Genomic DNA, 22146 nt, shown 5'->3' with positions numbered 1-22146 from the left:
ATTGAGTTTTGCTTTTTTGTGCAAAATTCGATATTACACAATTTGTAATTATTTTAGTATGACACTGAAAATGTGCCTCAGTTTTTTTGCACGAAATGTGTGGGAAACTCAACTGATATGTAATTTGACCATGGTACCCAAGCTTTTGCATGCGACTCGATTTTTCATACACCCACATGTGTCTCTCCCATAAAAGGTAATGGGTTGTCCATAACTTGTATGTTGCGCGCAGTGATTGGAGTACTTTACTGGCCTGACTTTTTTTTAACTGTGGGCCATTTCTGATTGGTCGAAAAGACTTGGTCCGATTTTGTCTCATATTAATCAGCATACGTGGTGGAAGGAGGAGAGGGATTCAGATAAACGGGAGAGTAAAATAGTGGCGATTTGGGAGGTTCTTGGGCAGATAACGGCTAGTGGAAGAATGCTTGAAAACAAGAAAGAGAGATTGAAGACGTTTCTAAGAAAAATTGACGAAAAAGCTATATTCAGAATCAAGCATCTAATGAAAGAGAGGTAAGCTAAACAGCTAGCTAACAGTAATCGCTAAATAAGCCGGTGACTCTTTCATTACAGCTTCCGATATGCCGAATTGGGTTAAGACTTTCATAATTCTTTTACAGAAAAGAATTGAAGTCAAACTGAAGTTCGCCTTTTCTGTTCCACCCTAAAATTAATATGGAACGTAAAATTCGAAAAGGAAAAACAAAATCGTTAGATACTATATTACAGCAATAGCCGGATGTGTGATTTAGCAGAATTGATCAGGAAATTGCTTGTCAACGTACTTAAGAGTTTTTTTTATAATATTAACTGCGGACACGTTTCGAAACTACTTATCTAACAAAATTATACTTAGCGATAACTGGAATTCCGAAATGTCTCATGGATCTTCCGCTTTAAGACCGATTTGTTCTTGTTACTGCTATCACTTTACAAAAGACTACTATTTTATGGATGTTTTTCAATTAACTTCATAATGATTATAACATAGTAGTTAACCAAAATGTATAAAACGTCAATAGTGATCTGTTGTGTCTGTTGAATATTCGAACCCTGGTTAAAATGTAAAGCCTTTTAAAGGTAGTCTGATTCAGAAATAGTACCATGCTAACAGATTTTAGCTTCGTTTATTGTTGCTTTATTTCGTTTTTGTGAATCGTAATTGTCCATTGTTTTTTTCTGCTCAACCCTCATCATGGATGTAATCTTGTCCTCTGGGATTTAAAGAGACTAGGCCTTGGCTCATTTTCTCTCTTACATCATGCTGGAGCTGTTGGATAAATAGATAGAAGGACATATCTGAATTACCAAACAATGACTTTGATTGAAAATGGACAAAATTGTCTAGACCTTGGAGTGGCAGAAACTAATCAGCCATAACAATATGGCCACCTCCTTGTTTCTACACTTACTGTCCATTCTTTTAACTCAACTGTCAACAACAAAGGAGAAGTTTGTAGTCCATTTAATGTTCTGCATCACGACTTACCACCGTTTACCCTGTTCTTTAATGGGCAAGACCCCCAGAGGACCACCACAGGACTGGTATGATTTGGCTGGTGTATCATTCTCAGTGCTGCAGTGACATGGTATTGGTATGTGTTGCATTAGTATGAGTGGATCAGACACAAGAGTGCTGCTTGAGTTTTTAAACTGTGTCCACTCATTGCCCACAGTATTATACATATCTAATTACTGTAGATGTAAATTCAGAGCCAGGGGCCAAAAAGGTATGCAGAGTTGCTGAGAAAATTGAGTAAATGGCCGATTTTGCACTATTGTGTAGGAAATTTGACCATTAGAAGCAATTTAGTTTGAGTAATCTGACATCAAGTAAGTGAAATGTGTAGCATATTAATTTGGGATCATGTAGTCCTCTGCTAATAATTTTATGTGAGTGTGAAAGGGTGTGACTTTGTTTTTAAATGCAAATTGACTTATCTTGCTATCTACTTGACTCTTTCACCAGGTTGTTTGGTTATGTCTGTCTTAAATCTTCAGATCCCCATTCAGCTGCTATAATTTAATTAATTCTTGCTCTAGATGCCATTATATAATTAATCATTTGTAAGAGGGTCAAATTGACAGTTATTACTCCATGTAAATAGATTAGCTCTTAGGGCATGTCTTTCTTAAATATTGTTTGATATGGTTTCTGGACAGCTGTGTTTTTCCCACTCTCCATGGGTCGAACTGCAGCTGGTGTGCCTGACTGGGCAAATACTGTTTCCTAATGGAGTCATTCTACAATCCCAGGGGCTGGTTGCACAAAACACCTTAAGTTTTCCCCTTAAGTATGACTCTTAAGGCTTAATTTCTCCTTATCTGAGGGATTTAAAGGAACAATCTGTAGAATATTTACTGTACTTAGTCATAAAATGTCCAGGGTGTGTGATCATAGATTAAGGAAACAGTCAAGGCCTCTCATAGCATTGCTAAAGCAGTATTTTCTCCTTGAGAAGTGCCCAGTTCGGAGCGGAGCTCCTATAATTCCGGCCTCCGAGGTCCTGCCTGTCATCCCGCCCTTAGTACAATCATTTTACAGTCCACCATGAGGCCAGGTCTACAAACAGTGTCTCGCAGCCATGAAATGGCCAAGTGAACATAGTTAACGTAAAATTTTACTGGACCCAAAAAGCCCCGCTGCCCTTCTACAACTGCAATTTATTTCTGAAAAAATATTTCTGAAAAATAGATGTACCGATGCCTATGAATATATTAAAAAGATCAGAGGCTGTGTGTTTTATATAAAGAAAGGGAGGCATTTGAAAGGTGTCATGTGTTTTACATGAAGAATGTGAATAACAACATGATTAAAAGGTGTAAACACCATTGTTTGTGTGTTTTAAACAATTTAAGGAATAATAATTGTGTTTGAAAAGCCTTGCATATTCACCTATTTAAGGTGGAATGGATAAATCAAACTTGATAGTACACAGCAAATATAAGCATTTCACTAGTAGGTAGATTAGTACATGATGTACACCTGGTCGTGTGTTTTAAATGGATAAAATGAGAAATAAGAAGTGTTAGCTATAGTGTTATAAGAAGTTGGCCCAAGTTCTTGAACTCGTCTCTTGCTTGTTCGTTCCTCAAACTGGCAACCTGCTCGAGCTGTATGTCTGAGGAGGAGGCAGACAGCTCTCACTACTGTTTTGAAACTGTATTATAGGTCCCATTTTTAAAGCTTGGTGTCAGTATTACAGATTGCTCCTTTAATTAAGGGTGTTGCACAGTATCCCTTCAAAGATTTTCTTAAGTAAGGAAGTGTGTTAAGGGATGTACTGCACTACCAGATTTTTTACGGGAGTAAAATTCTATTGTTTCCATGGAAATTGTTGTTTACATGCACTCACTGTGATACCTGTTATCGCCTCTCTTGTACCAGCTCACAAACTTCAGCAGATGGGCATTTGAAACTCTTGAAATTACTGGCTGGAAGGACCCTGTAACATAAAATCAGAGAGGAATCATTAACTGCATTGCAGCAGGAAGAGCACAGCTGCGAAAAGTAGCGTGATCCAACTCAAGACAATAAATCAATCATGCATTGACTGCCGATTCAATCTATAATCTAAAATCAGCTGCTCAGTATCCAGTGGGTTTCCCCTGGTCGTAGAACACTGTCCTCAGGATACGTTCATTTTTCACCATAAACTGCAATGTTGTGGTTAAGACAGTGGTTGGTTGCTAAGGTGTTTTGTGCAATGCTTTAAGGGATTCCTTAAGGGATAAGGCAAAGATAAGGAAAAAAACCTTAAATACATAAGTGAATATATTAAGGAAAGACTTAGGGTGTTTTCTGCATCCGAATTTATTTTAAGCAAACCTTAACTTTGACATTAAGGAAAATCTTAACTTAAGGTGTTTTGTGCAACTGGCCCTGGTATTTAAGAAACCACAGGCTCTATAATTCATCTACGTTAAAACTACAGTGATTTTAACGCAGTGTGGTTTAAATTATTAAAATCCAGTATTATAAAATGTCATCACAGATACACTCTTCTATCTCATCATTTAGTCTCATGGTTATATTGTCAGCTACAAACAAGAAAAGTTTTGTTGTATTTAATACACAGTGTCAGAATTTTGCACATATATTTAAATAGGCTTTTGAAACATACTGATCTCACCTAGCTTTTGCTGCAAACCATATTTAGCCTCTGAGTGTGTGTTTCCATTGATAGTCCCAGAAAATATTGAATAAGCAGCAAAATGATACATAAATGCAAGTTACTGAAACAGTTACTTTGTGTAGTTCTTCGGACTTCACTTAGGAAAGCTTTATAAGAAGGAAAAAGTTAAAATTAAATAAAAGAAATGAGAACAGGGACTTCATGCAGGCTGATAAAAGAAGTGATTATAATGGCACCTAATGTAATGTAATGTAAAGTGCAGTCTTCCGCATTTAACCCATCTGTGGCAGTGAACACACACAAACATACTAGGCTGTGACTAAACTAGGCTGTGAACACACCCTGAGCAAGGGTCAGCCATCCCTGGTGCCCGGGGAGCATTTGGGGGTTCAGTGCCTTGCTCAAGGGCACTTCAGCCATAGATGCTCCTGCTGGTACTGGGGATCGAAATGGCAACCTGGTACCAAGACCAATCCGTTAGTTTTTTCTTTTTACTGACATTTTAAAAACACACAAGTATACACATTCCATGGTGTCCAAAGTATATTTGCTATGAACAAACACATAACAGGAAAGAGTAGGCTTCTCTTATAGTACATTGACAGCATATTTACACTTACATACATACCTGTTCTACTCATACCTACTCTAGTTTTTCAGTGCCATCCAAATGCAAGGGTTTAAAAATAGAAGAGGCATGTAAAATTTTTATTGCATAACATTATATGACCTCTCGGAAAAACAACCCCAATCCAAATAGGGCTTTGTAGTACATCTGTTTTTTCCAACCTATAAATTAGAGTTGGGTTTAGTATACACATGAGTCACTTCAAGCCTACTTTATTGTTACTGACACTTTCATTTTCTCTGATTTCATTGTACTAGTTTATGCTGGGAACTGAAAACCACATTACCTACAAATATTACCTACAAAGAGAATTACTATAAAAAAAAAAAAATATATATATATATATATATATATATATATATATATATGTATGTGTATATATATATATATATATATATATATATATATATATAACAGGTGTTTAAATACATAATGTTGCTGAATAGCTTGTGGCTAAGGTGCTGCATTGGGAAACTAATATTCTAAAATTAGGATTAGGGTTAGTTCTAATCAATGCACTATTTAAGGCATGTTTTTAGCCAGATTTTATCTTTGCCTTGTTGAATATTGAGATGCCAAATTAAATCAATATAACACGGTATCTTATAATGTCAGATGGGTCAATTCAGGCTAATCAGATGATGGAGTTTTGTGACTTGTTACATACTTCATACTTTTGTGTAGGCTTGCAGCAGGATCATGTGAGACTCAGGTGTGAATTCCAGGCAGCACGTTGTTAGTCAGTAGGAAGAAAGTCCTCTGTGCAGACAGTCAGCTGAAGGAAGTCAGCGTGATGCATTGTGCCATATGACTCACACAAATATCCCCTACATTTAGGGGATAGAGCCAGGCAACAAGTGGTACATTGTTGTTTGGCTTCTGAGATCGGTGTTTGTTCTGAACTGTGAACTGGCCACTTTCCTGCTTTTATCAACTGTAAGGTTAGGAGTCCCTTTTTTCAAGCAAGCCCACCAGGCAAATTCAGCATATTCTTATATATTCTCATATGTTTCCATTCATATTGATTTGAAGTAGTATTACATGATTATAGGGTTGGGCAATTTGACATTCAGAAGCTCTAATCAAGGTAATTTTATCTATATTGAACAAAGAAAAACTGTGGTTTGTGTGTATGTGTTTTGACTATAATTACTGTATTTTGACTTTGGAGCCTACCTGAAAAATGTGAAAAAGACAGTCCCAACTATTAAGTGTAGCAGTGCAAAAACCAGCATCTGTGGGTGCATCATAAGGGTGCATAAGTTCCTACAGCATGGGTGATTTGAATATATGTGAATATATCATTGAGAGTCCTATATTGATATTTTGGAGAAATGCTACCATCATGACAAGGTCTTTTACCAGGAACTTATGGATGTAAAATAAGTGTAGTTAACTGAATAACTTGGTCTGCCTTTTAGCATGTCAGCTGGACTTTAAGGATCACACTAATATGCAAGTGTAAGGTCAATGGAGTAATGTCAGCCTACATAACAACCTCATTTAGTACACAGGACTAGATCATTTACTTCAGGGCATCCAATCCAGCCAACTTACTTTTTTTGAATACCAATGAATAAGCCTTTCCCCTGTTGTAAGTCACTTTTTTTCAAGAACATTAGTATTGTCCAGTATGCTTCAACAGAATTTGGTGCAACGTTGTAGTGCCCTTTTATGAGGGTTTTTTTTTTTTGTCTTTTGATTGTTCAGGTCTTCTTTATATATATTCACTTTGCTGTAATGTCATTATATATATATATATATATATATATATATATATATATATATATGTAATACAGTGGTATTACATTTATTTTCACCACTCATTGATACTTGCACAGTGGTCTTGTTTCCAAGGAAACACCCACTACACAGTGTAAAAAACCTTCTTGTTCACACTTTGCTCCTTGGATCACTGCATGTTGTTCAGACTCTGCAGCTTTATTTGTCATAGAAGCTGTTGTAAAAAGAGACCTTTAGACTCAGCAGCGTCCTCCTGGGCTGTGAATTAAGGGGACAATTCTTGAGTCAAGACTGCAGTGGAGGCGAAAACACTCATAAGCTCTGTACATCATGGAAAACAACAATTTTCCAAGCATTTTGGTGACAACAGATATTGTGGCAGATGAGGAAGTTGAGAGGTAGGGGCATTTTTGTTTGTTTTCTATAAGTGGTATGGGATTTTCCACAGAAACAAGTGGAGGAGCAGCTGTTATGTGTTAGAATTAGTAAGCCTCTAATGTCATGACTTGATTTTGTCATAAGAAGTAGGTTTAAACACTTCGGAGAAAATATTTAAATTTGACGGTGTTTAATTTCTTCAAAGGCCCTTTTTTATGTCTAGAAGATGTAAACCCACATTTCTGGGTTTAACACTGAATGTCATGCCAGACATTATGTAATTATATAAAATATCCATTCCAGTTCAAATCTGAAATTTGGTACAATGCTTCAAAAAGGGAAGCAAACTGTACTGTGCAATTTCTCAAGAATATTTCAATCCAAATGTTATATATTTGACAATGGTTTTTCTAAAATACCTATATAATTTTCAGGTCTCTCTAAAGCTGTTGCCAGCATTGTCCACATCCAGTAAAATGCCTCTTGTTTTTCCAGGATATTGGGGATGAAAGTTCAAGGCCTTTGACTAAGCATTAGATTAAAAAAAGAGATGTTCAACTGACTTCCTGGTATGTGGTGCTTGTTGAGCATGTGATATCCATTAACTTACTCATTATCTTCAGTTTAGCTTGTTGCATAAAGTGGCTCGAATACTAACTGGATATTTGTGCCAGACTTACACATCTGTTGAGCTTTTATAACACAAGATCATTTTTTAAGCAGCAAATTAAAAAAATCATTTAAACAGGGGAATGGTGTTTTCTTCAAATTGTTATTTACTTGCTCACTTTTGCAGGTAATGAGTTCATTATCAATCAGCACAAGCTCTGCTAAAGCAATGTGAGAAAATCAGCCGCAGTCCTTGACTTCTGCCCCACTGAGACTTACCTTACCTTTAGTCAAGTTTGATTGGAATTCTTTTCCTGGTTTTCTCCTCATAAGGACTGTAAATTAAAACTGTTTTTGTAGTTTTTCAGAGACAAATGCACTCATTTTTAAAAGGCCTGAAAGTTTATGCCACTGTGGGCCTTTCAAGCTCAGAAATAACTCATGTTTGTTTACTGATGAATATTTTTCAGTCCTTAAATTAGTATCTGTTTATTGCAACCATGCAATGGTTGTTTTAATGCTTGCATGCCTACGTTAAAAAAAAATTACCAGCAATCACTAGTTCTAATTCTAGCTATAAAATATTGGTTATGAAATAATAATGGAACTTATCAACATTTTTTGTTTTAAAATTGGCTGACATTTTTTAATCACCAAGAAGAAGCAGGCGGCTTAATGCAAGGGTTTTTTTTTTTAGACAATTAATTGAAACCTTTTCAGATTTCTGGTTAGTACTTAGTTACTGATGTGGTTAAGCAACAGAACTGACAGAAATAACCCACAGGAGCAGGCTTTTGGAAAAATACATGCTCTCTTTAAAGCTCCCACCATGGGAATTCTAAGACATGCTGAATAGCAAAAAAAGCAATTTCTACTAGAACATTATGATAATTTCATAAACATCCATTGTGTCTGCATTGCTGCACTAAGCACATTGTTCTGATAGCACACAAGTATCTGATAGCATTTTTTAAGATGTAATTAGTCAACACCTTCCAGTACTTCCTTAAAAGTAAACCATCATGGATTAATCTCATTCTTACGAAAGCACTTATGGAAATTGAGTAATCTGATTCTTGCTCCTTCATAAATGGAATGTAATTTAAAATGAGGGATCATATTGCAGCCAAAAAATAAACATTTATAATATGAGTATTAATCCTGAGGAATTAAAGATATTTAAATCTATTTATCTGTCATAAGATTATATTTTTGTCAACTTTCTGGGTGTGTTAGGAACAGTGGTTCTCAAACCTTTTAGAGCAAATACCACCTATTATCAAACCAAAACCTCCAAGTACCACCTATGAATATTATGAATGTCTTGCTTGAATATTTGTAATTTGCAGGCATTACAAAAAAAAATTCTAAATTAATTACTAAAAATAATGAGAATACAAATTACTAGGCCTAAACTGAAATTATACATTTATGAGGTCAAATACATTTTTGGGGATATAAGCATTTTGAAAGGAATAAAAAGGAGAAGAGAGGTCAATTTAACATGTGATTTACTAGGCTATATGTGAAAATGGAGCAGGTGCAGGAGCAGGTGCTCCCAGCAGCTCCCAGCACTTTTATTAGTAGAAGAAGGAGGCGTGGCACTTTTAAACTCTGTTTACTCTAATGATGACCACATTGATGTACTTCAGTTAAATGTGCTCTCTATTTTTATGCCTCTAGATTTAGTCATTCTGGGCTTAGGAGTGTTTCGCTTGGTTGATCTCAGTTTGTTTTCTCTTTTAGTAATAGTCCAAATTGCTCGTGTCTGTCTCTAGCCTTTGCTTACATTGGGCTTTATTTACATGGATCCCTCCCTGGAAAAAAGAAATAGGGGAGCGCTGCTCAGCCCTTCCCTTACAGACTACTGAACTATTGTTTATTCATAGCCTATGTTGTATTTTTTAACACAAATGGATTTTATTAAAGCTTAATTATGAAAACTGTGAAACATTATGTAGTTTACACGTGAACATGTTTAATTTTGAGATTTTCAGTTATTAATCAAGTCTTTAGGGCTCCAGGGGTCACACAGCTCCAGAGACCTGGAGGTTGTGGGTTCAAGTCCTGCTCCGGGTGACTGTCTGTGAGGAGATTGGTGTGTTGTCCTCGTGTCCGTGTGGGTTTCCTCCGGATGCTCCTGTTTCCTCCCACAGTCCAAAAACGCACGCTGGTAGGGGGATTGGTGACTCAAAGGTGTCCATAGGTGTGAGTGTGTGAGTGAATCTGTGTCGCCCTGTGAAGGACTGGCGCCCCCTCCAGGGTGAGTTCCTGCCTTGCTCCCAGTGATTCCAGGTAGGCTCTGGACCCACCGCGACCGCGTGTACCACCATTTGTTAATTCATGTACGCTTGTCACGTGGTACGCTTACCACAGTTTGAGAACCACTGACCTAACAGATCCTATGTCATTCATTCATGAACTCTTTCAGCCAGCCTGAGATATAGTTCTATGTAGTTCTATAGTTCTTTTTCTTTTGCCCTTTCAACTGTGATGTCTTATACCTTGGTTAAGTTCCTTTTTTTTTTACTGAAGTCAGAGCCTAGCTAGGGTCTCATATGAGCCATTATATGTTGGACTAAAGCAAAATAATCATCAAACTAATTGGGATTTCAGTTAGTTCACACTTTATCATCATCGTGGAGGAGGGATGATGTGTTTCAAGCTGCTGGCAGGCTCATGCGCCCACACCATGGACCATTTATAATACAGTCTGGCCCACACAGTAAAATGTGTGGCATGCTGTGGCCAACAGTTCACAGAAGAAAGAAACATTTAAAGACTTAATTAAAAATGAACTCAAATGAATATGCTAATAATACTACTCTAATATGACAATAAATGTTGAGATATTGGTTGTTTTTTATTTATTATTTTTTTCAAACAGTATGTTTGTGTTTGCCAAACCTGCAAATACTCCCAGAAAAACTATCACTGTGGTGGTACCCTCATAGGTACATCTTCTGTCCCTTTAGTTAGGGAACATTATTGTACCATATTTATCTCAGTGATAGAGTTCAAGTTGTGTGGCTTCCAGATAGATATGCTACACAGCAAGCTCACGTTCACTTCGACTCCCTGCTCTCTGATTCTCTGTTCTGTACTAATATTCTATTTCAGACAGCTGTGGTAGAGAGAAAGTCTGTCATTAGGTGGACTCCACCCTTAAGTGTAAACATATTTCCTGCTTCCGTCATTCTTTTCAAAGATATTATATGCAATTTTGTTTCTGTGGATAATACTATGTATTAACAGTCAAAACAAAATGTCTGGCTAATGAGAAACAAAATCAGATTAAATAGACTGGTGGGACTGATTTTAACAAGCACTGACCTGTAATCATGCACAGTGTATTGTGTACATATGTTAAGACGTGTTCCATTAATTCATTCCATGAGGCGGCACACCTTTACTGGCCAGGTCCCACCTCTTTTAAGAATGTGTGCTGTGAAGATTTCACATTCATTGGGCACACACTCTACCAGACTGACATTAGGGTTAGTGCTGCTAGATTTTGGTTTTGTCTATTTTTATTGTTTGATTTATTTAGGCTTAGACAGGTTTTGCATTTCTAGGGCAATAAACAGCCACTGCTTGTCAGATTAGTTGGTGATGCCCTGAAACCAGCTACCAGTTTTTTTTTGTTTGTTTGTTTGTTTCTCAGAAGGATTACATGCTATGAATAGGTCTTTGAGTTTGAGATTATCCAGGCGTTTGGAGAATCATTTGAACAGGTAAGGATTAACACCTCCAAAAGATTTAGACTACATGATATGCCTGGGAGAGTTTATTTTGAATCAAATTTTTTAATGTTTTAGGATGTACACTTAAAAGGAATATCAATGATTGTGGGGGAAACTGTTCTCTGGTTTGTTTACGTTCAGAAGCTTTGCGTCTTATAACAGTATGTTTGAGGGGGGAAAACTGAAGTTTAACAACAGAATTACCACAGAAACTTGAGTTGTTTTAATTTTTAAAAACTGTGGTGGTAACCTCATATTCAGTACCATTTATTAGACAACCTAATTGTACCTTATTCTATAATAATTGTAGATTTTAAAATTGTGTTGATTTATTTATTTATTTATTTATATTTATGAATGCTTTGATGGAGACTCAAGACTCAAATTTGGTCTCTGTTTGAAGGTTACAACCTAAGGTTAGCTCTGGCATGCTTTGTTTGTGTGTGAGTCGCTCATGGGCTCTTCAGGATTTGTGACGCAGCAACTTTTTTTTTTTTTCAACCAGTCGCAATGGACCTGTTTCTTCTCCTGCCAATGCCATTCCTCGTGTTGGTGTTGTTGTTTTAGCTTCCTTGGCTTATTAACCTGTAGGCTTATTATGGTGACCTCATGTGGTCTGGGAGATCTGTGAAACATTCGGTACCTCCGGTACCACAGGAAACAAGAATTGTATCGTTTTCAGAATTTTGGTATTGACTTAGTACTGAAGTATTGGTTCTTGTAACATCTCTGCAGCCCACTGCTCAGTGTGTGTGTGTGTGTGTGTTCACTGCCTGTAGTGCAGTGCAGTGGCATACATTTCTTTTTCCTTTGTATGTTGTGTTGAAAATAAAAGCACATTTACATTTAATGCTGCAGGTCGGCCATTAAGCTATTTATAAGTGTAGGTTTATCAGGGTAGGTGCTCTTGTTTCCCACAGGCTCTGGTGTATGGCACTCGCTTGCCTTCTTACCCCACTTCTTGCAGCACCTGCAGATGTCAAAACCTTTCTTCCTCCACCCCTTCTACTGTGAAACATGGGTCTGCCTGTTCTGGTGGTTTCATGCCAGGATAAACTCATTTTTTCACTTTATGAATATTAAGTGTCCTAAATTCAGCACTGAAAGATTCTCTAAATTATAAGTCATTTTGACTTTATAAGCCTTGCTGACATTCCTAATTCCTTCCACAGTTACCAGCCAGAAACCGGGGTGCTCCCTACCAAACAAACGAAGGAAAAGACGAAGAAGAGGCTGGAGCCCAGGAAGGCCCTTAGCCTAGAGGAAGCTCAGCTTGAACTCCAGCACCAGAGCAAGAGCCTCAGCAGGCCTTCTCTGCCTAGGTATAATGCCAGCCACTTGAAATATTTTCATTCGTTTTCTTTCTGTTTTAATTTCCACTTCAGGGTTTTCATGGTGTTTATTAATTTAGCTGCTTTAGGAGCTATATGGATGCTGTGAATATAATTAAATATTGTATGTAAAGGCTCTGTTTTAGGCTTTGAAATCATTAAGTTCTTGTTTCTGCTCAGGTCTTTCACAATTGGAGGAGACAGGCCTTTGGAGAGGAATGACAGCATTAACTCGAACAGTGTAAGTTTGCATAATGTTACAATAAGACTCAAAATTTATATTTATCTATTCTAATAAATTCAGCAAATACAAAAATATCATATTTAATTATGGCATCTAAAGCATACCTGAACTTATTTTCACACAGAAAATCAACAGAATATATAATTTGACCAAATTTATATATAGCTGTAACTATAGAATGGCGTTTACAATGGTTTCTACTTTTTCTTGTTTTCAATTTCCACTTTCATTTCACCTTTCACATCTCATTTGTATATTGTTCCTCAACAGAGCTTTATCAAGCACAACAAAACATTCCACAAATTATTTCCAGACATCCCAGAGAGTGAAGATTTGCTGCATGGTAAGCGAACACATAGATTAGATGGCAGAGCACAGCACAGCCCTATAGCACAGGAATATATTTGTTTTTACCTGCACTAAAGTCAATTATTGGACGCACCCACTCAGAGAGGGTTTCCTTTGTTTTGGGCCATTCTCTAAATATTGTGAATGTTTTTAGTGAACTGCTGTGGCCTTGTCAAGAGTTTGTAGATAATTTGTAGAACTGCTCACTTTCTTAATGTGTTTGAGATCATAACTTGGGTGTGTGTATATATATATATATATATATATATATATATGGATGTATGTATATATATATATATGTATGGATGTATGTATACGTGTTTTTCCAGCATACATCTGTGCCCTGCAAAGAGAAGTGCCTTACCATGGGCGGCTCTACATCACTGAGAATAATGTATGCTTTCACTCTTCTGTGCTTCTCAGAGCCACTAAGGTAAATAATATGGGACAACTAACCTTTTGAATCAAAGCACAATGTAAAGTAGCAGCTTGCAATTATAATAAAAAAAAAGATGGGTCATCATAAAGCAGTTTTTAGTGATCAGGTATTTAATATGTTAAACATTGTTATATTTTTGTGTTTAAAATAGGTGGTGATACCAGTATCAAATATCTTTGTTTTGAAGAAGCAGAACACTGCTCTGCTGGTGCCAAACGCCCTGTCCATACGCACTAATGTAGGAGACAAGGTAAGCTTTTTAACAGAATATTAACTGCCATAAAATAAATACAATTAACAGATACCTTTTATTGTTTATTGTGCACAGCTATTAAATTACTAAGGGAATACTAAAGGGGATCGCTTGGCTGATAAATTAACTTTCTTGCATGGTATTGATACTTTGTAGCTTTCAGCTGACAAAAGATATAGCTCATTTAACTTATTTAAATTAGTTACTCACTACTCTTTTTTTATTAACAGAACTTTAACACAACTCACCACAATCAATATATAATTGATAGGTTTACTGCCGGCATTAACAAGCCTGGCATTACATGGCCTAAATACAAGATTTATGTCATGTCTTTCATTGGCCAATAGCTGCAAATATCAAGCAAACTGCATGACATAGCCATATAATGACTTGTTATCAAAAATGGGCTTCTGTAGGCCATGTGATAACAAAACAATTTCCACAAATGCTCACAATAGTTTATTTAGAAAAGATTCTTATGTATAGTATTATTGTGTAGAATATGAAATTAAATGTTATGAAGTGCCTTCCTCCTGAGCTGTGATTTTGTTTGTGTTGTAGTATTTGTTTGTGTCTTTGCGGAACCGTGAGGGCTGCTACAAGCTGCTGCGTTCAATCTGCCCCCATCTGGAGGACTGCAGCGCCAACAGCAGCCCACTGTTCTCTTCTGCAGAAAACAGCTTTGATCACAGCAAACTGGTGGTAGGTGCCACTCTTGCCATGTTGTTGTACAGTTGTGTACAATAGCTTGAATATCACATGTTAAACGGCACAGTTAGTTAATTTTCTACTTGTAAATGTGTTAATACAATCCTGAACATGATGTTTTTCTGACGTTTTTGGAAATAATACTATATAATAATAATGGCTGCAGTAATGATTTTGATCTGGCTGTCTTTTGTGCTGAAATATATTCTTTGTAGAACGTGTTAATTTATTTCCACATATAATTTGACCTGGGGTGCAAAAATTGTGATCTGATTGTGGCAGTACCACACAGTTTTCTTGGTCAGAAATATAATGGGGTAAAATATAACAAACCTTGCTCTTTTCCTTCTTATTTATTCCAACGTTATATACAAACACATTTCCAGAAATGTTGGGACAATTTGAACTGTTTGACAATTATTTCACAAATTTTGGCAAAATGTTTTGAATTGTGACCAACCTTTGTTTGAAAAGACAAGGCATTTAGAAATGTTCCTTTAATTCCTGTTATATTTACCTCCAAAATATTATAATGCTACTTTTTTGCCAATATAAGCTTTTTTGGAATGTGTTATTGGCATCAAATTCTACATTTGTTTATAACTACAAACACAATCAAGCTGGTCACTGAAAATATTCAAAATAATTTCTTGGTAATGTTGTCAGTTAAATGAAGGTTCAAGTAAATAAACAAATCACAGATTCTTAAAAAACATTTTTATGTAATATCCCAGCTTTTCTGGAAATGGGGTTACAAATATTTCCTCTTGCCTGTTCGGAGACTTCTTGTAAATAATTCTGAATGGCAGAAACATATTCAATCAGATCAAACTGACATTTGAGATGTGTTTATGCACAGAATAAATTCCTTATTGCACTGAATATGTTCAGATTGGACAGTCATCAACTTGTTTGTATTATACATGCAATCATAGGCCAAGTTTCTGTGTGTGTTTGCAGAACTCTAGCCAGTCCAGTTTAACTGATGCCTATGAGGAGCTGGATGGGGCAGATTCAGGCCTTGTTCTACAATTCCCTCCTACTAGATTTAACAGAGGTAAGAGAAAGGCATACACATCAACCTGCCCAATAACTATGAAGGATGTAGCATAGTGAATCGAGACTATTACTGCTTGATTTTATGCATGGGTAGGAGTGGGCAATATAAGATGTAGATTACCAGTCAAATGTTTGGACATGCCCACTCAGGGAGGGTTTCCTTGTTTTGGGCCATTTATCACATATTGTGAATGTGCAGTAGCAGTCAAAAGTTTATACATCTTCAAATTCATGGTCAGCAGATCATGTTTTTCTTTGTTTTTTATTATTTTCTACATTGTAAATGAATGTGGAAGACATATGGAATTATACAGTAAACAAAATAGTGTTAAACTAACCAGAATATGTTATATGTTTTACGTTCTTCAAAGCTGCCTTCTTTTGCTTTGATGACATCTTTGCATACTCTTGGCCTTCTCAATCAGCTTCATGAGATTGTTACCTGAAATGATTTTCAGTGAACAGCCAAAGAGATAATTTGTAGAACTGCTCGCCTTCTTAATGAGTTTGAGACCATAACTTGAGTTGTGCAGAGGTAGGGGCTGGTGCAGAGTTGTATACAGTGAATAGCCCTATTCCACCAGTGACTAATGAGATGATGTGTCCAAACTTTTGACTGGTACAGTATAAAATATAACATAGCTGACAAATTTTAGAATTTAGACAATCAGACAAAAAAAAAATCAATTCACACAAAACTAACAAATACGGTATTAAACATAGTGTACTGTTAATGAACTGGATTATTTATGTTGTTGGTAATATCAAACACAAGTTTTATTTAACTGTAAGTATAGTTACAAAAGCAAATATATTTTACAAATACAACACTGAAAATTGCCAATGTAATTGCCCAAAAAAGAGGCTTATTAGCACTTTTGCTTTTAAATAACACTTTCACATTGAAATGGTTATACCCTTTCCTTTGTAATGATGCAGTATCTGTAACATTGTGCATTATAGAGATATCAGCTTTCATCTAATGTTGCTTGAATGTTGTGAAATTTGCCGTCTCCCAGAACACATCAACAAATCCAGCAAGCTAACATCATATACCATACTCGTCTTGCTTTCCATTTCTGATTTTGCTTAATTTATGTTGCTTACAACATTGTAGGAATATCCAATCACAAACCCAGCAATGAGAATCAATTTTGAATCATGCTTAAAACGTCGTTATAAGTCATTATAAAACTCGGAAATTAAATATTTAAATACAATTGTCATGATACACAAACATATTTTGTTAATTTTTTAGCATTTCAAACCTTTCTGCAGTTTCAGCCTCTAATATACATTTTCTGCTGATAGCTGTCTAATATTTATAGTTGTTAAAGAATCAATGGCATCATTACATTTAATGGCACTACACATTTTTTTATTATTGTGTATTTTAGGTCCAGTGTCTAATGGAAGTTCTTCCACGTTGAGGGTATCTCACAGAGAACAAGAAGAAAGTTCCACTGATGAGTACACAGGTATAATACACACATCTTTCCAAAAAATAGGCATAAGTTATAACTGCAATAGTTGCTCATATGTACATTTGTATATGTGAAGTTACATCTTGGGTGTGGAGTATGACTGACAGAGCCAGATCAGTCCTCATCCAGAGGGAAGCCACCAACCTCAATACACTCCTGCTTATCTATTTAATGCTGTGAGTAATACATACACAAAATATATACATATAAAACACACCTTAATTTAACCATTTTTAACATTTCAGATGCTATAGCACCATTAAATTAAAAGCTTTGTAATAGTATGTGATAAAACATTTTTTGTACTCAGAGTGGTACTGCTGCTGTTGTCCTCGGGCTATATTGGTCTGCGTATTGTGGCTCTGGAGGAACAGTTGGCCTCTCTAGGAGCTCTACCTGAATTTACTCTACATAACGGGTAAGATGCCATGTTTCATACACTCTCACACTCATAATTCATTCATTGATTTTATGTAACTGCTTTGTCCTGTTCAGAGTCAGGAACACACCCCAGGCAGCATTATGGTCTTACACAGGACTTACACAGTCATTCATATACACCTATGGACACTTCAGCACAGCCAGTTCACATACAGTCATATGTTTTTGGACTGTGAGAATCAGATCACCAGGAGGAAATCCATGCTCACCAAATGCTTCACAGACAGTGACCTGAGGCCAGGATTGAAACCACAATCACAGGACCCTAGAGCTGGACAGCAAGACTATCCTTTGGTTACCATGCCTGTGATAAATGAGGGCTGTCATTAAAATAATAATATAATAGTCATTAAAACTGCAATATTCGATAATACCACCCCAAATTACTGAATTCATCCTGATTCTAGTGATAGACTCCTAATTGTCACATGGAATTGGCCTGAACTATTCCTTTTGAGGCTGCTCCATGACTCTGTGCTGGAGGAGGCAGTTAGGCTTCCATAGCTGGATTATAGGTAGATAGATGAGACTCAAATTTTGGATTTCCCTGTTTCACAGCGACCTTTCTGGTATAGATTTTGCATATTGCCTCGTCTTAGTTGCCTGCCTCTCCCTTTTCCTTTGGTTGAAAGCTGAAATGCTCCCAAACAGGCGAAACTGCATTTGGTTTTGTGACTAGGATTGCTGCCATTGTGTCCATTTTATAAAACTAAGACTGACACTCAGCTGTTCAGATGCCAACAGTTGGGAAAAAATACACTCCTAACTTTTTCACGATAATTTAAACAAATTTATTTAACATTCATTGCACACACACACACACAAAAGTGTAAAAAGAAAGACCATGCAATGAAAAAATGTTTACGTTGCGGTGGTGATTGTTCTTGCCATTGTCTGGTTAATAGCACAGTATTACCCTATTGCAGTTATTTCGACAGCCCTATGTTAAATAACTTAATCTATTTAGTATTTAACAGACATCTAGTTATGCACAGTTGTACCCCTATGACTGATTAGCAAGCAGGAGGATACAGCTGTGCCCCTCTGCATTTTGTGTGCCCCAGTATAAAAAGTAGGCTAGAAATGCCCCTGACCTTAACCATTTGCAATGAAATTATTTGCCATTAGTGTTTCATCCTAAACTGCTATTTGAATGAGATGTATCATATTGCCTATATCAGACTTAAAACTACAGTAACAAAAATGACTTATTTTTTATATTAAAATGGGTTTTTTTGGTTTAAAACCACACAAAATGCATATATACGTACAACTCAAATGCTATTGCCAAAAAGAACGAGAAATCCTACACGTTTCTCCTATTCTTTGAAAATATTTCATTTTGAAAACTATTTAATCAGAAAGTTCCAATCCTTTCTCTCCCACACAGGTACAAAGACACGTAACTATGCCAATGAAAGGAGAGCTGTGTTGTCTGATGACCATGAGGAGAAAAGGTGATTTCACTGAGGAACTCAAAAAGCATCAGTTCTGAAATCCCCATTCCAGCAATTACTGAAATCCCAGTAGACCCCAAAGTGCTCTGAAAGCAAAGCCTGTTTGATGTTCATGTCCAAGGAGAAAATAGGAGTAAACCAAAGGGCTCCAGTGCAAATGTGACCTCAGTCAGTCACCTGAGACTTTTGCTACTCTGCTTTTCCCAAGCTGAACCAAAGTCAGAGACATGTCTCTGAACAGGGAAAAATGCAATTGTGCATCAGACAAAGCCTTGCAGTTTGATAAAAAAAAATAATCTATATGCCATGTGTTATTTTCCTGGAGTTTTGATGGAGGTCATTAATTGACTAGATTTATTTATTTAGTGGATGTATTGATCCTATACACTCCTGCTCCCTCCAATGCTCATTTAAATGTTTTTTTTCCCTTGATTTTCATATTTATTCTGAATTTTCTGGCTGCTAAACTAAACAGCAGCCAAATACTTCTCAATCACAATCTCCTCTCGTGAAGATGATTTTCTCTCTTTTCAGATTAAAGGGTGGCAGCATTACTCCTTGCTTTGGCATTATTTAAAAAAAAAACTTTTTAATGATCATCACTTGGTGGCCAACCCTTTAATCTTTTTATATTACTGGATGTATGCATCTATGCACAACAAAATCTTACAATCAGGTTTTTAAGAAGATTTTATAGTATTTTTTTTTTTTAGTCTTTTATACTTTGGTTTACTTTAGTCAGTGTTGTTGTTGCTGATGCCTGTTCCTAATCAGATGAACTGTCAAATGGCTGTCAAAATACTGATGATGTCTTATATTTAACTAGAGGCATTGAAGTAGCTCTCTCTACAGATTTTTTTCAGATTTACCACAAAAAAGAAAAGTGTGCTTGCTTGACATTGCTAACCAGAAGAACAGGTTTATTTGTAATAGCACTGAAAGGCAGTAAAAACAAAATAGTAAAAAATCAAAGAAATTTAAATAAGCCACATTTCAAAATATCATGGTCCAAAAATTTGCATGAGAGTGTGCATCTGTAAACGTGTATGGTCCTAAAGGACAATGTGTGAAAGACGTGTCTTGTAAAATTTCAAGTGAATCAGTGCACTTTAATGTGTAAAACAGGTGTTATAAAAACTGGAGGGCCAAAGTCTAGTGTAGTTTCCAAATTTCTCTGCTCCTACACTCCTCATCATTTCATTACTAAAACTATAAAGAAAACAACTTTGGCCCACCAGATGCAGTACTAAAATTCTGGTGTAGGGTCAGTATAATTGCATTGTGCTGTTCAGTGAGAAAGAGAGGGCAAGCCTAGTCTTTGTTTGTTCAAGCTCAGTCCACAAATACATTATTTTAAAGCAACTGCTTTTGCTAGGTGTTGCAAACCCTCAGTCCTCTTTAATGATTAATTATACTCAAGTTGTCAAATTTGTTCAAGTTTTTAATAAGCAAAAATCATGTTTTTTTTTTTAATCAAGATGACAGAAGAGAATATTTGTGATCAGAAAAAAATACATCAATTTTCATTCTGGAGAAATAAACGGTGCTATCTAGCCTTTACTCAGGGTGATGAGTTCATGAACACTCAGATTCTGATTCTGTGTCTGACTCTATGGGTTGGTTTATCTCAGTCCCAGTCCTGGGAAGCCCATGCATTGTATTCCTCTTTGTTCTCCGCTCATTAATTGAAGTTATGTAATAACATATTTTTGGGAGTAGGACCATGCCCAAACTCCTCCTCTCAGCTCTATATATACCTCACAAATTCACGTCAGACAAACTCGCTTTACTTAGTTCAGGAGACGGATCTTGACTTGACTGCTTTACTACGTCAGCTCGCTCCTGATCCCCATATTCGGAGCCGTGTTCGGCCATTATCAAACCCACCGAGCCTCCTGTATTAAACTTGCTCCCACCTCCACCCTGCCTCCACCCTTTTCTCATATTCATTTATTCAACGGGGGTCCAGCTTCATGCTCATTCGTAAGCCGCCCTTTACTCCTCCCCAAAGACTTCTGAGTTCACCTCCCCGTCTCAGCCTTTACGGGCGTGGTCCGTACTAGCAAAATGGCTTAAATAAGACAGAATGTGGTGATGCACAGAAATGTATAGAACATTGTGGAGGTGCACAGACTTGCTCTTTTTTATTTGAAGTATTTTCAGCAACTGGGATCTTCACCTGCATCAACTTGACAAACTATTTCAGTTTCAGTTGAGTTTTTAAAAACTGCAATGCCACCCAGATAGCTATGACTTTTTAGTCCAAACGTGGCCCACATCTGCAGTTCTCTTACCCTTATTAATTCATGTAATATTTTTTTTCTATGAGCTGTTCTGTCAGATTTATTCAAATAAAAGACCTAGCCTGTCAGACTACAGCAATTTACTGTTGCACTTGGACAGTGTCAGAAAACATTTAACTTAACAGGGCCCCTTCCTTGTTGCCAAGTAACCACAATGCAAGAATACAAAGTATCATTTCTCTAATTTGCACTATTCAATTGTTGTAATGTTGTGTAATGATTTTTGTCTTAAAACCCTCCACTCTACTCTATTTATTGCATTCTCTGTAATACAAAGTAGTCTCTGTGAGACTAGCTTTGACCCTGAATAAATCAAATGATGGGGAGAAGGTATGCCTGGTGTCGTCTGAGTTTTTATCAGTGACCAATTTTTAATGGGTAAATATAGTTTTGTTAGTTCAGCAGGTGTGAATGTATTTGCTATTATGCAACCAGGTAGTAGTAAGGACATTAACTATGCAGATGTCCAAACTTACAGTCCAGCCCTTTTTTTTTAGATGAATACGGTTTCAGAATATGATTTTGTTGAGCATACTGTAGGATTTTTAATATATATAATGACTGCAGGTTTATTTCATAATTGAATTACTGTTCACTTCAGTGAGTTGCCCTTTTATACCATTTTCTAAAATATTATTCCAAAATCATTTTTATAAATGTGTGCAGCCCATTGACACTCCTCCTAATTTAAGTGGACGCCATCTGGAGGTATTTATAAGAAAGGCTGTTTAAATGCAATGGCAAAGGAGCAATCAAAGAGCATAAACAACACTCACAGTACATATTTACACCGTAAAAAATAACCAAAGTAGTCCAAAAAATACTTTATTCAATCC

The 22146-nt window shown here is 36.4% G+C and overlaps 1 protein-coding gene across 1 annotated transcript; it reads left to right on the top strand.

Moving 5' to 3' along the window:
• Window positions 1–364: 364 nt before the first annotated feature.
• si:zfos-943e10.1 (GRAM domain-containing protein 2B) lies at window positions 365–21631 on the top strand. The gene is made up of 12 exons (XM_066647993.1): window positions 365–516; window positions 12413–12562; window positions 12752–12812; window positions 13086–13158; window positions 13493–13596; window positions 13754–13852; window positions 14420–14560; window positions 15527–15623; window positions 17023–17103; window positions 17186–17285; window positions 17420–17527; window positions 18941–21631. Exons 1-12 carry the CDS (start codon window positions 425–427, stop codon window positions 18954–18956), a joined length of 1122 nt encoding a protein of 373 aa, XP_066504090.1. The 5' UTR covers window positions 365–424; the 3' UTR covers window positions 18957–21631.
• The last annotated feature ends 515 nt before the right edge of the window (window positions 21632–22146 follow it).

The sequence above is a fragment of the Hoplias malabaricus genome, chromosome 16, assembly GCF_029633855.1.
Source record: "Hoplias malabaricus isolate fHopMal1 chromosome 16, fHopMal1.hap1, whole genome shotgun sequence".
NCBI lineage: Eukaryota > Metazoa > Chordata > Actinopteri > Characiformes > Erythrinidae > Hoplias > Hoplias malabaricus.
Note: the sequence above shows the minus strand (reverse complement) of the source record. Positions and strands in the feature narration are given on the sequence as shown.